General features: G+C 36.4%; 1 protein-coding gene across 15 annotated transcripts in view; it reads right to left on the bottom strand.

Moving 5' to 3' along the window:
• The window catches only part of mGluR (metabotropic Glutamate Receptor), a 32,679-nt gene that overhangs the window by 9,114 nt on the left and 8,557 nt on the right, over positions 1 to 15,008 (bottom strand). For 4 of the 15 annotated variants that reach the window (XM_015981324.2, XM_015981287.2, XM_015981291.2 and 1 more), the window contains 6 exons: positions 8,186 to 8,242; positions 2,902 to 3,400; positions 2,440 to 2,800; positions 1,942 to 2,268; positions 541 to 722; positions 263 to 369 (listed from right to left, as the gene is read on the bottom strand). In XM_015981324.2, the coding sequence (XP_015836810.1) occupies positions 263 to 369; positions 541 to 722; positions 1,942 to 2,268; positions 2,440 to 2,800; positions 2,902 to 3,361 (1,437 nt within the window). In that variant the 5' untranslated portion in view covers positions 3,362 to 3,400; positions 8,186 to 8,242. The other 11 variants (XM_015981298.2, XM_015981315.2, XM_015981307.2 and 8 more) reach the window with 10 other exon arrangements.

The raw sequence follows: 15,008 nt of genomic DNA on the forward strand, positions 1-15,008 counted from the left end.
CTTTCATATTCATCCAAAAATGAAATATCTCATGGGCCAATGACCATAATTGGATGACAAAGTTTCTATAAGCAGCTTAGTAGAAGTAATTATTAAAACACGCGTTAGCAGAACTTGTGGAAGTTAGTAAAGCAATTGTTGCTTCTCTATAAATGCTAAATTGCGGGTGTAAATTGAGTTTAAGTGGCAGAGCACTATAAAATTAGTCAAACTGGAATTAGTCACGAACGAGTCGAGGTTTGGAAAAGTGCGCTTTACTTACTCGGTAGTGGTATCCCGAAGCATTTATTAGTCTTTGATAGTTGAGGATGTCGTAACGGGCGAGTCCGTCGCCGCGATGGTCGAATTTTACGGGGCTTCCTGCGAGATCTAAAAATATAACGTGTTTGGATGCAGGTGTATTGTTTACATCAATCAGCAAATGGAAACTTATATCATAAGCGCACATCGAGAGAAATGGAAATGTTATTAGTAGAGAATTGAATGAAAGAAAGCTCGCAGCTTTTCAAGCAAGATTCAATATTTTAAAGTATAACTCACCGGTGAAGGAGACGTTAAGTAGATACTTTTTATAGAAGTCTCCACCATCGTATTGGGTCATCGCGGGGCACACTCCGGACTTCCTGTAGTCCTTGCACAAGTCACGATAAAGATTATGGAGTGCTAAAGCGAACGCGTAGACTGCATCCACCACAAACTGCACTTTACTTTCTTGCTCGTATCTTAAATTCAGAAATTCAGGCTTAAGTATTTAGAGAGGCATCAAAACAAGTTCTCTTCTAATCTCACGTCTGTATCTTCGACGGAACCGTACAGCCCTCAGCTCATCGTTTGTCATTTTTACTGTTTTGTGCTTTTTGCAAAAAACGTATTTTATTATTCACATAAATCATCTATTTAAATATATAAATTTTCCAATGACGCGGAAATTCCAGATACGGAGATATCATTACTGCGAAATTTATTATAACACACACGGACTCGAAACGCTGACAAGGAGACGTCGCCGTCGCAGCAAAAATCAGATTAGATTTCGCCGCGGAATTAGAGGATTAGAGCTTTGTTGTTGAAATTTTCTTAGCGTTTTATCCACTGTCGTCACGTGGGTATACTCAACTACACCTGTGCCAACAAAGTGTACATTTACTATCGGAATCTCGAGGCACAAGTAGATTCACGTGATTTAGAACTTAACTTAGAAATATGAAAGCAACTCGAGGGGAAATAAATATGGGCTTTTAAATTTCGAAGATTTAATACGCATTTATTATTAACTATCTTTCAGATTTGGTTTTACGCTTTAAATCTCAAGGAAAAATATTGTTTTTGAAATCGCTGGAGCACGAGCACGATATAATCCAACGTTTTCAGTTTTGATTTCGTTATTTATACATTCTCGTGATTTAATTTATGACTGGATTTGTGCTTTATGTTTTAGAATAACTCGTGCTTAAGTATTGCAAACAGAGGGTGATTAATATTAGCAAAATTAGCGCAAAACTGCAGTTCCATTTATGTGCGAATCAAATGTTTGTGTTTGATTTTCGAAATGTAAATGTTTAGAAAAACATGATATTATAACAGGCCGTGCATAAATCGTTTATGAAAAAACAGTGGGCAAAATTAGACACAGTAGTTGTGGAAATCGATAATTGCAGATTTTCCGGTTTACAAATTATTTTAAAAGCAGTTAGCTGAATCTAATTAAAAACCGTATGAAATATGAAACGGTACAATATTGCGCGGAATATAATTTTCCAAGTCTCGACGAATGTTTTAACAGTAATCTTTAATAAGTAGTCGAGAAATTGCAGCTTTCATCAGCTTAGCTCGCGGTTACATTTCGTTCAAAACTAATGCAATTTATTAGTAAATTTCGATTTACGTATTGGGAGGGTGGGTCACATCGGTATCGATTAAGCAAAAATTCTCGCAACTTACCCAACTTTCTGTGAAAGCCGCAGCTCGGGCTTGCAAACATTGAAGTTGGTATGTGTGATGAGTGGGACATTTTTTTCAAGTATGCAATCAAACGTATCTTCCCAATATTGCTCAAACCAGGGATTACGGAGGTTAGTTTCTGGAGTAAGTGACATCATGTATTCATCAAAGCCCGGAATGTTGTCAGATTGTAGCTCAACGGTAATAGCTCCTTCAGCTACGTCTTCTAAACCTTCTACTAACTTCTGTTGTTTACCCCATCCATCGCTCGCTACCCAGTAGAATGTATGACTAGCATTCAGACGCTTCGCAGCTTGTAGAATCCTCCTGCGATAATGACAGTTTGCCAGCTAATAAATCTTACTCGATATCTTTGGTACACCGCCATCCAGGCTGAGTATACGCGAAAGTGCACCACGAGACGATCGACCCCATTTAGTTAATATAAACCGCAATCAGCAGACGCCATTAATCCGCGATTAGGAAAAATGCACTCACCTCGCATCTTCGGCCCGCGTGAAGAGCACAACTCCTCTAGCGTTGACTTTCTTTTTCAACTTCATAATAATGTTATCGAAGGCGTGATCGTCCGCAGTACTTGGCACTTTTTCAGCAGTGGCGATGCAAACGTTTCTCTCTTGAGCTTCTCTATGAAATACTTCAATCCCATACTCTCCGTAAGACCCTTCGGAGTATATGGTTGATACGTAACTCCAATTCACACTTTTAACAATGTCCACTAATGCACTAGATTGAAAAGTGTCCGGAGGAACCGTCCTTGCAAAATATTCGAATCGGGTTTTGTCACTTAACGCCTTGGCCGTCGACGCCGGCGATATTTGGGGAATGTGAAAAAGGCCTAAGCAAAACATCACGTTGGAGTTTCATTTCTGAGGCTGAACTATACTTCAAATGGACACGACCATTCGCAGTATAGTTCAGCGTGAGCGCCGGAATTACCTAGTAAATTGGCGACTTGGAGGGAGACCGAGCTGTAGGAGCCCCCCACGACGCCGAAGACCGGTCCTGTGTAGTTGTTCCTAGGCCGCGGTATGGAGTGATCGACACATTCTAAGGCGGAAGTGTCAATGTTGTTGACTGAGGCCCTGACAAACTGAAGGCTCTGATTGAGAGCGTAAGTGTCTCTCGAGCAGGTATCTAGGATGTGGACACCTAGGGTGATGTTGGGGAGAATGCGAGGATTGCTGTTGATGCGGTCGATTGCGAACATCATTGCTTCGAGCCTTTGTACGCCCCGATGGTAGATCTGTTGGCTGCAAGCAGTCCGTTCGCCCTTCTTGTGGACCGGAAAGAGGCCACCGAGGATAATGTCTCCTGAAACGCTCACTGGACCTAAGTCTATCGAAGCGCTCCCTGCAGGGTATAGCAGGAGCGAGAACAGCAGTTGCTGCACGATCATTCCCTGCTAAATTCCTCAAAGCGTCGTTCATTCGCAGACCTGGAACAAACTTCATTCAATTAAAAATTTGTTTCAAAGGTTTTTGCACTTTTATAAAAAGCAAGCCTTCATTGTGCAAAACATAGATATGCAGGAAAAATTTTACGCGCAAAATGGACGAGCCAAATTGTGTTCCAACTCCTTCGGAAATTGGGAATGAATTGTTCATTTCCATTTTAATTTACTGAAACGGTCAGTGAAATCAATACAGCAAGTATACGAAGAACCTTAGTTGCAGGACAATTTGTAAACACTCGACAGCTGTCTTAAAATACGCCGAGGGAAAATAAAAGTATTGCTTACATTCAACTCCCAACTTATTCATCATTTCAATACTTTTTTGCACAGTGTAACGCAAAACTTTGGGACATATCAGGTTCCTATTATTAGTTTAGTTCAATTTAATGATGAAAATCCTGATTCCGGTTTCTGGGGATTTGAAAGATTTCGCGAATATTACCAAGCTCTCACAAAGAAAAACAAAATTTTCTTTTAGATAAACAAAACAACTTAATTATTTAAAATCTCAGCGACGCTAGCTGGAAATTTAAAAGTTTTCTAAATTTTAATTTACACGAGTTTGAGTGAGTTTTACTAGTCTATTAGAGCATTTGTTTGGGTTTTTACTGGTGTTGCTATAGAAGCAGTTGGAAGCGTGATTGTGCATAATTAGAGTTAAATTTTGTTGAAATTTGAATACGAATTAATTGTAAAGTTTGTAATAATTATCTATTAGTATCTGTCGGAAGTACTTGGTGGAACAGAGTACATTAAGATATCTATTCGGAGCGGAATAGGAATATAACAGGGATCAATTTGCAGGAAGCAAGTAAAATTATGCCCGAGTTGAGTAAAAAATCAGATGCTTCCCTTTTCCGATGGGTTTACTTAACGGTCGCTACTGGAAACTTAATAGAACAGGACGCTGCTCCCCAACACTCAATCTGTATACGGAAATCGTAGAAAGTCGATTAAATGTTAAAGGTGAGCGACTTATCCAAAGCTCAAACGGTTCATCACCATCTGATTTAAATCGCGCGTCTTGTTTTTATCTGCATGGTTTAATAGTTTCCCCTCAACAACACTTTACTTTCTTCTCTGCAATTTACATTCATTTCAACCAGCGCTTCTATGGGACACGAATGCCACAAAACGACACTAACTGCAAACGACGCTGTCTTCAGAGCAGCGTAATTTTATATTAACAATAAATTTGCTCAAGTTAATTTAAAGCGACACACCGCTTAACAAGCCAAAATGTATTCAACAAAATACGCCATGTTTTCAAACTTCCAGCGATGAAATGGTATTGATGGGATACGTATCAAGGCTAGAATATCAATACTAATGTAATCCCCTGTGAAAAACGTCAAGTTATAAGGAATCAAAGCTTTAGAAGACTATTGAAACCCAACTCAATTAAGTACCGGCATCATATAATATTCACGGAGATACACAAGAGACCCTGTTACAGTTTTCTAGCTATAAAGCTGATATATTTTCGTCATAAAACACCTTGAAATATTTCGTATATACACAGGTTTTCATTTTGAAGTGACCGAGCAAGGCAATAAACACATTTTTGGAAAATCAATACCAACAAACCTTTGAAATTATTTTTAAATCAAACTTTTGCTTGCGGTTAAATCATCATTTAACAGCAGCATGTGGAAGCCTTGTCCTGGAAAAATCCTTCTGAACTTGTGATTCAATTATATGCTTTCTAACACAAACAAAATAATTTAATTCGTAATCACTTTTCGAATAAAGGACATTTTTATATTAAAATTTCTCTCATTTTATTCGATTTTGATAACTCAATTTGCCAATTTTACTTTATGGATTATGTAAATGTGTGTAATACAATTAAGGGCGGTGGCGGCTTCTACATACATTCAGATTCTTCCCAGGAGCACCTATTTCTATGAACTACGAGTTATTTTTTAAAAGCGAGTTTTGGCGACAAAATTTAATGAAGATACAGTATTTAAATGCAAAATTGTTGCAGTCGCTCCGTGATTACTTTTAAAGTGTATCGGCAAAATGACTTGTTCACGGTGGAAAAACCGTATGCATAATTCATGATTTGGTGTGCTTTTTTCTAAAATTGGCTGAACTAAAATTGGTAAGAATATAATTTTCGATATTTATTTAAATTATGAAAGACCGTTTTGTGAAGCCAATAAACGAGAACGTGCTTGTTATAAAATATTGTGCATTGCTAGGCTGCATTCTGACATATATAATTCATGAAATACCTAAGCTCTCTATTATACCACATATGCAATTTTACAATTCTGAAAAGGTTTCGAAAGCCCGACTTCAAATTTAAATGCTTATTTGCCCAAAGTTAATTTCATTTTTGCACGGAGTTTCGGTGTAACACTTTTATTGAAAAAATCTGAACATTGGGCCGGAAGAGTAGCTACATTTGTTGGCACCAACTAAACAAAACTTTGCACTTTTAATTAAAACGGTTTATAGCGCGCACTGCTCATCATTAAAATGCAAAGTGGCATTCAATTTTTATTGGAGTACTTTTACATAGTTTGCGCACGGTGTTAATTGTAATTGGATTAACACAGATTTTCAATCTTCTAAGTGTGATATTCGATACAGCCACATTGTGTTTTTGCGTTTTAAGCTGGTAATGTGTTATTTATCGTGGCAAAAAAAGTGAAACGAACACGAAAGAAATTATGGTGGAGGCGCCGGGAAAATTTACGGCGCGTGTTAGAAATGTTTGGCTAAAAAGAGCGATAATTTACTAAAGCCACATAATCAAACAAATAGCAACATCTTATTTAAACGTTTACATTTTTATTGTGAATGTGCCACATAAAAAATAAAGGCAATTTGTTGGTTCAAATTTAATTCTGGGATGAATGAACAAAAACTATCATTTAGCGAGAGGTATTTCGCGTTGTGGCAATTGGAATTTAGTTAATAAACGGGTTGTTCGAGAGAAGTAATTAATATTAATTTAGTTAGACTAGGACCGATCCAATTAATTAAATTTGAGCGAAATAAAAAGTTAAGTAAAGAGCTCACGTTGCCAAACAAATGCTTATATAATAAATAATAGTCTGTAATTTAAACGGCATTAGAAAGGCTCATTTATCACGTGGCCTGTTTATTTATTGGTGAGCTGAAGTAATGTAAGTGCAGAACGGTATTTAATAGGGTCTCTTCCTCCCTTGTTGCTGACAGTAGCAATGTTTATCGCATTCCACCAACGATCTCTGTCTACAGTTAAATAGCTGCCAAGACTACATACAAACTTACTGATGCTTTAGCTTTATTAGAACGTGCTTAAAAATTTCTCGTCCCTGCAGGAATGGAAATTTGTAGCAATTAGTCCCGATTGTGACCATTTGGAATCGGTATAATTAGGCTACCCTATAATCTTTCTTAATGACTTCATTATCTAAACATACCTACGGATTTGACACGGACGACCTTTAATCACTCTTGTTGATCCCTCATTTTGTCATCAAACCGACCAGTTAAGCCCAAACTGCACCACACAAGTTCATTGAAATTCTTCGGAGACGCTTTAAAAGTCATTTTTAATACGCAGCTTTTATTTCGTACAATTCTCTGAAAAGCTAGATGCTTTACTCTCATAATCTGAGAGAAGTAGAGAGAAGCGAACGTCATACTTTTACAGGTAATGACCATTGGCGCCGCTCGCTGCAAAAGTAGTAATTTATTACAAGAGTTTAATTACTGAGAGCAGTTTTATGGCAAGAGTCGAAAGCGTATGACTTCAAATAGCAATAACAATAAACCAAAAGACACAATTCTATTTTAATATTCCCGATTTTATGAAACTTCGGAAATATATCGCTTCACACATGCACTTTGATAGCTCTTGCAACCGCTTCTTTACGACTTCCCACCCACCCTGACATGCTATTCTGTCCTATCGCCTTTTATTGTTTCAATTTCGATACACATTTTATTTAAGTCTGATACTGATAAGTCCCGACTTCCTGCTGCACGAATTCACCCAAACACCGTAAGCTTTTGGCACCGTTTTAAAGCCCTGGCCTGAGACCGTAAATACCGATAAAACGGCAACACATTGTTCTATAAATGCTTTTCTCAACAATTTGGTTAAATAAATTCTCAACTATTATAAATATTCATTAGAAACGGCGATAAAGGTGTTAGCCGAAATATACATTTTAAAACTAAAAGCACAACTGAATTATGCAACAAACCTCACTTGAAAAAACGCAAACCGGTTTGTAATCACACCAAAACCCTATTAAAACGGTTTTAGTCACAAAATTATTAAATAAATTGTCATTTATTTAAATATTTAATAGAAAATACGGTAGAGTTGTTGAACCGAAATGCACATTTTTGAAATGAAACCACTGTTCAATTTTCCAACACGTTGCGATTGAAACTGATTAGTTTCTGAATTATTAATTTCATGTATAATGAGTTGTACAAGTAAGCGTATTGTTGCTAGGAATATTTTATAGATGCTTCGGTGTATTTCTGGAGTTTAGCATTGTTTTGTTTTACTATTATTAACTTAATACCGAAAGTCCTTTATGTGATCGGTCAATTTGGAGTAGAGACGGGAATCTGGGGATTATATGGAATTGTTGGACACGCTCCGAGTCTTCTTAGTGAAGAATCTCCTAACACGCAAGCAAAATTGTCAAAAAATGATCTAAAAATGTGGTAGGGAATGTGGTAGAGGTGTGACACTTAATGCTAGAATTCCATCCAATATTTTGTAAAAGTTTCTCAATTTAGTTCACTCACCAACTTAGTCGATCAATTTGAAAGTGAGACTCTTCGATCCATTTACGCCGATGTAAACTGAAACAAACAACTAAAGTTAAAAATACAGCTGTAAGTGAAATTAAATACAATTTAATTATACTGTTCTCACAGGTATTAGGTTCTAGCCGATGTTCTATTTTTCGTGTAATTAATTTTGCCAGTTTTTAGAGAATCGAAAACAAAGCTCGCGTAATCCGGCTAAGTAATAAGTATATGACCCGATTCGTCGACAGAGAGCTGATTATTTCGACAGGAATACGTTTATCTTGCATGTTACAGAGTCGCTCATCTCCTCATCTCATCGTTCCCTAATGCAGACCATTATATAAACCAGTTCTTTGTCTGCAAATTTACTACAGGAAGTATTTCTTCTCTCTTTGGTCGAATGCGTCAATTGTACTCTTCAAATAATGTCGCCAGAGTCTCCCCAGCTAAATGAACGATGATTTTTTACTCAAACGTTGCTTTAAAATAATCATTTTTGCGACATTAATTAGAGAAGTGCTCAGAAGTGTGATGTGCATTTTACATGGAGCGAATTTCTATTTTTAAATACTGTGTTCGGAATAGAGTAGATTTTAGTGTATCCACGAATTATAAATGATGCAGCAGCTGGTGAAATATCAGCAAAGTTTTATTGTCGGAATTTGGCGAAAATAGTAGTCTTTTCCGAATGAGGCATGTCGGACAATAGACGTCGATAAAAGTGTTTTAAAGAAAATTGAACTCATCGCATTTTGGGTTATATCCAAAACAAAAGCCAAACTCGAAGTGGGTTGGCAAGTTGATAGAGTTATTCGAAAACACATTTACAATTTATTGCGATAAAAAATGTCGACATATTATATGGATGATCGAAACCTAATAGAAACGCAGGAAAAGATTGCATCTTTCAGATTTCACATCCTTTATTAGGATGTCAATATAACATACGGCTCCCACTATTCAAAAATAACAACTTTATATCAGGCTCCGGTAACAATCTTTCGGGAACTCAATAGAAAAAGGCAACAATAAGGGCGCTATTGACGTTAGACAGAAGACATTTTGTAAGCACGCAGAGCTCGGGTCCTGACGAAATTAAGACAATTAAATTAAACAATAATATTTACAAAGACCCTCTGTCCACTTAATTGATCATAGAGAATAAACGGACCACTTGCCATTGTCCATCATAATTATTACCCACTCACTGAGGCCCTAACGACTCACCAAGAGTCTAAATATTTCCCCACAAAGCACCTGTCATAAGCCTCACCCGAAAATCTTCCGAAGTTCACACTGTTCATAATCATATGCATTACAAACGTAGTTCCTGATCCGGTAATAAAGTTTGTGATAATTGTGATTATCCTCTGTAGATGAGATCATCGCAAAACCTGTGTTCTCTTCAATCGAGTTAAACAAGATCGAGGGTTAATTGCAAGATCCGAAATTGCCGTCCCAAAATACGTAAAGTTTGCTTTGACAATTTTCCGTCACACATCGAAATTTATCTCCATTGATTTAATCGAAAATAGTTTGCGATGAAAACATAAATCGTGTGTCACGATCACGTGCTAAATAAGCGTTAAACCAACTTGTGCGAAAATGTTTTATGTCTTTCGTTGAGTAAAGGTAAAGGGTTCGATTGACCTCTGCTCACCCACCAGCCGCCACACCAATTATCACAACATTGCGTCTTCGACACGTTACACGCATAAGTTTCAGCGAGGAGGTTTGAAGGTTTTATCCCACTATGCATATGCAAATCGCATCAATTGACCATTACGATGCTTAAATCGTTAAGTAGTTAAGATTCCTAATCCCATACCATGTCTATTGCTTTTGTTTCGGCATTAGGAACCGGCTCTAACTCTTATTGAAATTCAAACGATTATAAAAATAAAACAAGCGAGCCGCTTTGTTGCCAATCCAACGTCTCTATTGTTCAAACAGCTGTTACAAATTATTTTCGAGCGTACTATCGAGTGCATCTAAAAACTTTTGCACGTCTTGTCTTCCTTCAATATTAAACGAACACCTGATGTTTCTTACAAAGTTCTTGCCAAAGATTTGCAATTAACATTGAAACATTCAATGTATTTGGAGCGTAATGTAAATTTGTTAATGAAGAGACAGTAAAGTATTTTTTAGTAGTGCTTTGATGTCCTGAAATTCGGTAGTGTAGACTTTCCTACTTTGATTGACACTGCTGAAAGTTTAGCTTTAGGCTTGCGAGTCACCTGTATTAAATTACAGGCCCCATTAATTTACGTAATTAGGGTGCTAGTATTTTTGTTTGATTCAAACCGCAGAGACGCGCTGTCATGTGCTGCACTTCTCATGACATGATAGCATCAAAACCAATTTTATTTTAGACAAAAATTAACGATCACTAATGATTAATGTATTTCTTTTACGCTTCAAATGAGGCTTTCCATTGATTTTCTCTTGACTTGCCGATCAAAACCGGCGAAATTTGCATGGACCGCTGTCAATAACTGATATTTTGTTACACACTTCGCTTTGGCCGAGCTATTTAGTTTGCGACGTTTGCTGTGGCACATTATTTCTGCAACTGCTTTGAACCGGGCTTGTTTGAACAAGTCGCGGATAAAGATAATGTAGAAACGCAAAAATAACTCAGAAGTAAAAAGGAAAGGGAACCACGGGTTTAAATATTTTTGATTCTGAATTAGGACACTTCATTGATCTAACAGGAAAGAAACTTTTCAACCACTGAGGCGAACAGGAGTTGGCTTTAATTACGTCATATGCAGGAAATCCGCTCCGGATCCTTATGACACAAGGAAACTAAACATAGGATCTAACTTCGAGATTTAAAGGATATTGTAATAATAGGCTTATGGAGACTCATGTGCCTAATTATAAGCAGTGGGCATGTTTTTCCACTCTCTAAATAAATTTGTATTACGCTAGTAACTATAAAGTAAATCCTTTGGAGTAAAAGGCTACGCACCCAAGTGGAAGGAATCGAACGGACTTTTATTCCAAATACCTTTCTTTTTTTGGCAATCTCAACTACAAATTAGGTAATAAAACGAAATGGCGACTCCTCTCTACTTTACATTTATAGAGAATCAATTACGTTAACGGGTTTTTAAAGGGTAACACAGTGTGACCTTAATTAACCTTCTAATTTGTTAGTAAGCTTTGCACGGTCACAGTCTTTGTCGAACTGATAGATACCAAAATTCCTTTATTCTGCAAATTAATCTCAAATGTATGAAATGATTTGTTTGAAATCATGCATCGCTTCTCATTATCTTCCACATGCCAATAGTATTAATAGCAATTTTAGCCCAGTGTGCCAAAGGCTGATATAACAATTCGGCTATTTTCCGTCTGTAATTATTCGATTAATTTATAGGAGGCGGGCGGCAGCACAAAGCGAATAGCCGGTACTTTCTTATTGTCTAGTGGTGGGTGTTGCAATCAGAGATTCTTGATTGTGTTGTTATAATTGGCGCCCTGATTAGAAATTTTAATCAGTAGTAAACCAAACGGATATTTTGGGATCCATGCATGATTGCACGGTTGACCTGTCTGCTGTTGTTCCATTTGTCCCGTCTAAGCCCTTATTTACCGTTTTGTAGATTGTATATACGTCAAATGGCCGGATTTAGTAAAGTAATATAACAAGCTTACAAGAATCAGGGAAAACAGAATGCTTTTCGAAGTTCGCGAATTCCAGCACTCTTTGATTTATTAGTATTTCAACGAGACTGGATTTTGAATTCATTCCAGAAAATCACAATGGACTGCAATTCCTTCCTACATTGTAATTATTCTGCAAGTCCCACGTAGCCGCGTTTTAGAAATCCACCTTTGCACCGAAAGATACGAGAAAAGCAATAATTTATTGATTGAATTTCGGTCTAAACCCAATTTGATCAGACGCAATCATTTGAGAAACATTGTCTTTGTAACTGTAGCAAATGATATCGGAGGTAAAGTTACCTTCCGATGTATCCCGTTTTTAGCCCGAGGCCAGAAATTATCGGATCTAATGGCAAATGTGAGATGAAAATTGAATTTTCGTAACGAGAAAGAAGAAGCTTGTTTCGCCGATTCAAGGATGTAAATAATTTGCGAAATCAATTGTGTTTGCAGCAGTTTGAGCACTTTTTGATCTTCACAGTGGATCAAGGAAATGAAATCGGCCATTAAAGCCGCGGCTGAATAAACATTCAAATTGAATTTACCTCAGAAAAATCGATCAGTCTAAGTGTGAAAGCTTTTTCTACTTTGTTAAGTCAATTAATTAGAAAAATTTGATAAGGAGCCATCCGTTTTCTTTCGGGCGAACGTAAGAAGTTGCCAATTAGAATAGGAATAGCCAATCGTGTTATCGAGCTGGGTTTTAGCAACGATTGGTATCCCAAAACTTCCATGCACGTCCTCATAACTTTGAAACTACAGCTCTGTTATCACCAAGCAACTTGCGACAATGATTAAAATCGGAAATTAATCGCAATTGCTTTTAACTCTCGAAATAAAATAAAGGAGTCCATTTAATCTATAAGCAGAGCTTATACTAACTAATACTGTATCGTAATCATCAATCTTTGCTCAGAGTTCACCTCCTAGTCACATTCTGCTAAGTTTGTAGTGATGTGAAGTGATGTTTGGTAAAATAGATGGTGGCAATCACGTTTCTGAGTGTCCGGATATCGAATCTTTAGACTCGTGATTAAAGCTGAAGTAATTAGAGTGTGATTAAGAGAGAGCACATGTTGCTGTTAAATAAAACTATTAAGTCACTTTACGGTCCAACAAACAAATCGCTACTTCACAATATCACTTGTTTAATTACGTTCTGATAATTTATAACCTCGTTCCGACTAATGACTCTGGAAGGATTCATTCAAAAAATTGCCAGTCGTTTATTCCCCTTCAAATTTATCTACTCTTACATATATTTGCAATAACTGTTCATTAAAGGAAGGATTAGTTACACAACACGTAATTTTCCCTCAATCTACAGTATTAAGTTTCACGTCATAATTTCAAAACTTATTACTCTGGTGATTCTTAAGCCTCGACTATCAATTTTCGAACCATTGGTGCTAATTTAAAGCATTATTTGTGTTATCTGCGGCGAGCGAATGAGCGGCGCGAAAACAAATTAAAATAAAACTTTTTCTATTATTTTTCTTTTGTTGAAAGCTCTCGCATCCTTAATAATGACAACGTGAACTTCTCCAACTCCAGGAGGGACACCTGTGTCAATTTAAATCCCCGGTTTCAATGCGTCAAAATAAATATCTTTATTGATTTAGAAAAACATATGTAAACATGTTGAGAGAGCTTTACGCAGTATGGTTTCTTAAAGTGGCAACTAAAAATACAACAAACACGTTTCTACTTTTCTATTCGTTTTACGAAAAATGTCAATATCGCTGTTGTTTTAACTTTGGGCTTCAAGTTGTTAATAAATAGAAATAGCAAACAATGTTTGTTGTCTAACACTGCAACAACTCGATCTGATAATGCCACAACTTTATTAAATAAACTTCAGCTAAAAGCTAAATAGTTACATGGCCGCTGGCCGTGCAAATATGAGCCATATCAAAGAACATGCAATAACGGATGATAATTATAGCGAAGTATCAGATTTGATAATGTGTTAGCCGACTTAACAAAGAGCTGAAATATTTTATTTTTCCTGCAATTTCAGGATAATTTACTAGCAAAGTTAGTTTCAGTTTCAACAATAATTAAAACTTTATTTTGGTCTCAATTCAGCTGAATTTTTTGTTAGTTTCCATTAAGTGACAAACTATTCAACACACAATATTGCGTGACAATAGATGTATTACGATTACGAATATATTATTTATCGCAGATATGAGACAGTTAGCTTTTACACTCGTTCGATTTTAGTGTTTTATGTAGATATAAAGTCTATCATTTAGTAGCAAAGCAATTTATTCATTTTTGTAAAATGAGGATCATAACTCAGTATGCAAATTTTCGCTAATACGGGGGTGCTTTAATACATGCATTTCGGTGTGTAGAGCGTATTGGGTTTGGTAATGTGTGTAATATACACAAATGTTGACAAATAAATAAACCACAACAAACAAAAGAAGCCTCCCTAAGTGGATACGGTAAACAAAAGCAAATTTTCAAATGAACAACTTTATATTTAATGAGGTAATGTTTACCTTTCTGTTCGAAGCACAAACAGGATTATGATCTAACCTTATCCGAAATTAAAATATCCCCACTTAATTAAAACAATTAATAATTGGATTTGAACTTTAGGCCGCCTTTAAACTTAATATTTTTGTTTAATTTTGGGCGATGACTCCAAAGCCTTAAAGCCGCCCGCCTCTGATTCGTGAAATTATTGTGTCATTAAAAATATCTGTGTCAGCACATAGAAAATTTACGAGTGACGTTAAAATTTCGCGCAATTTATGTCAGAGACAATTGGAGCATATATTTGCTTTGACGTTCAAGTTTTGGCATTATCTTAATAAATAAACAGAGGTGGTTTGAATTCATTGAAATCCTATTTATTTTTTGTGTTGTTAATATAATAAAGTTTTAACAAATCTTTGCGATTTTTTATTTGGGGCGGCTGGGGAGTGGAGATGACAGAATTGTTTGAACCTACAAATAAAATTACAAACGAAATTGTTTACACGCATGGTTTATTACGGCCGTGCATTGTTGTAATTAAGTGAGGAATTTTTTGCCCGAATTTGTCAAATGCTTGAAAATCGATTTTTGCCGTTTCATTGGCTACCATGTAAACAGTTCAGGTGTGATCAATATTTAGCATTTTGTT

The sequence above is a fragment of the Tribolium castaneum genome, chromosome 10, assembly GCF_031307605.1.
Source record: "Tribolium castaneum strain GA2 chromosome 10, icTriCast1.1, whole genome shotgun sequence".
NCBI lineage: Eukaryota > Metazoa > Arthropoda > Insecta > Coleoptera > Tenebrionidae > Tribolium > Tribolium castaneum.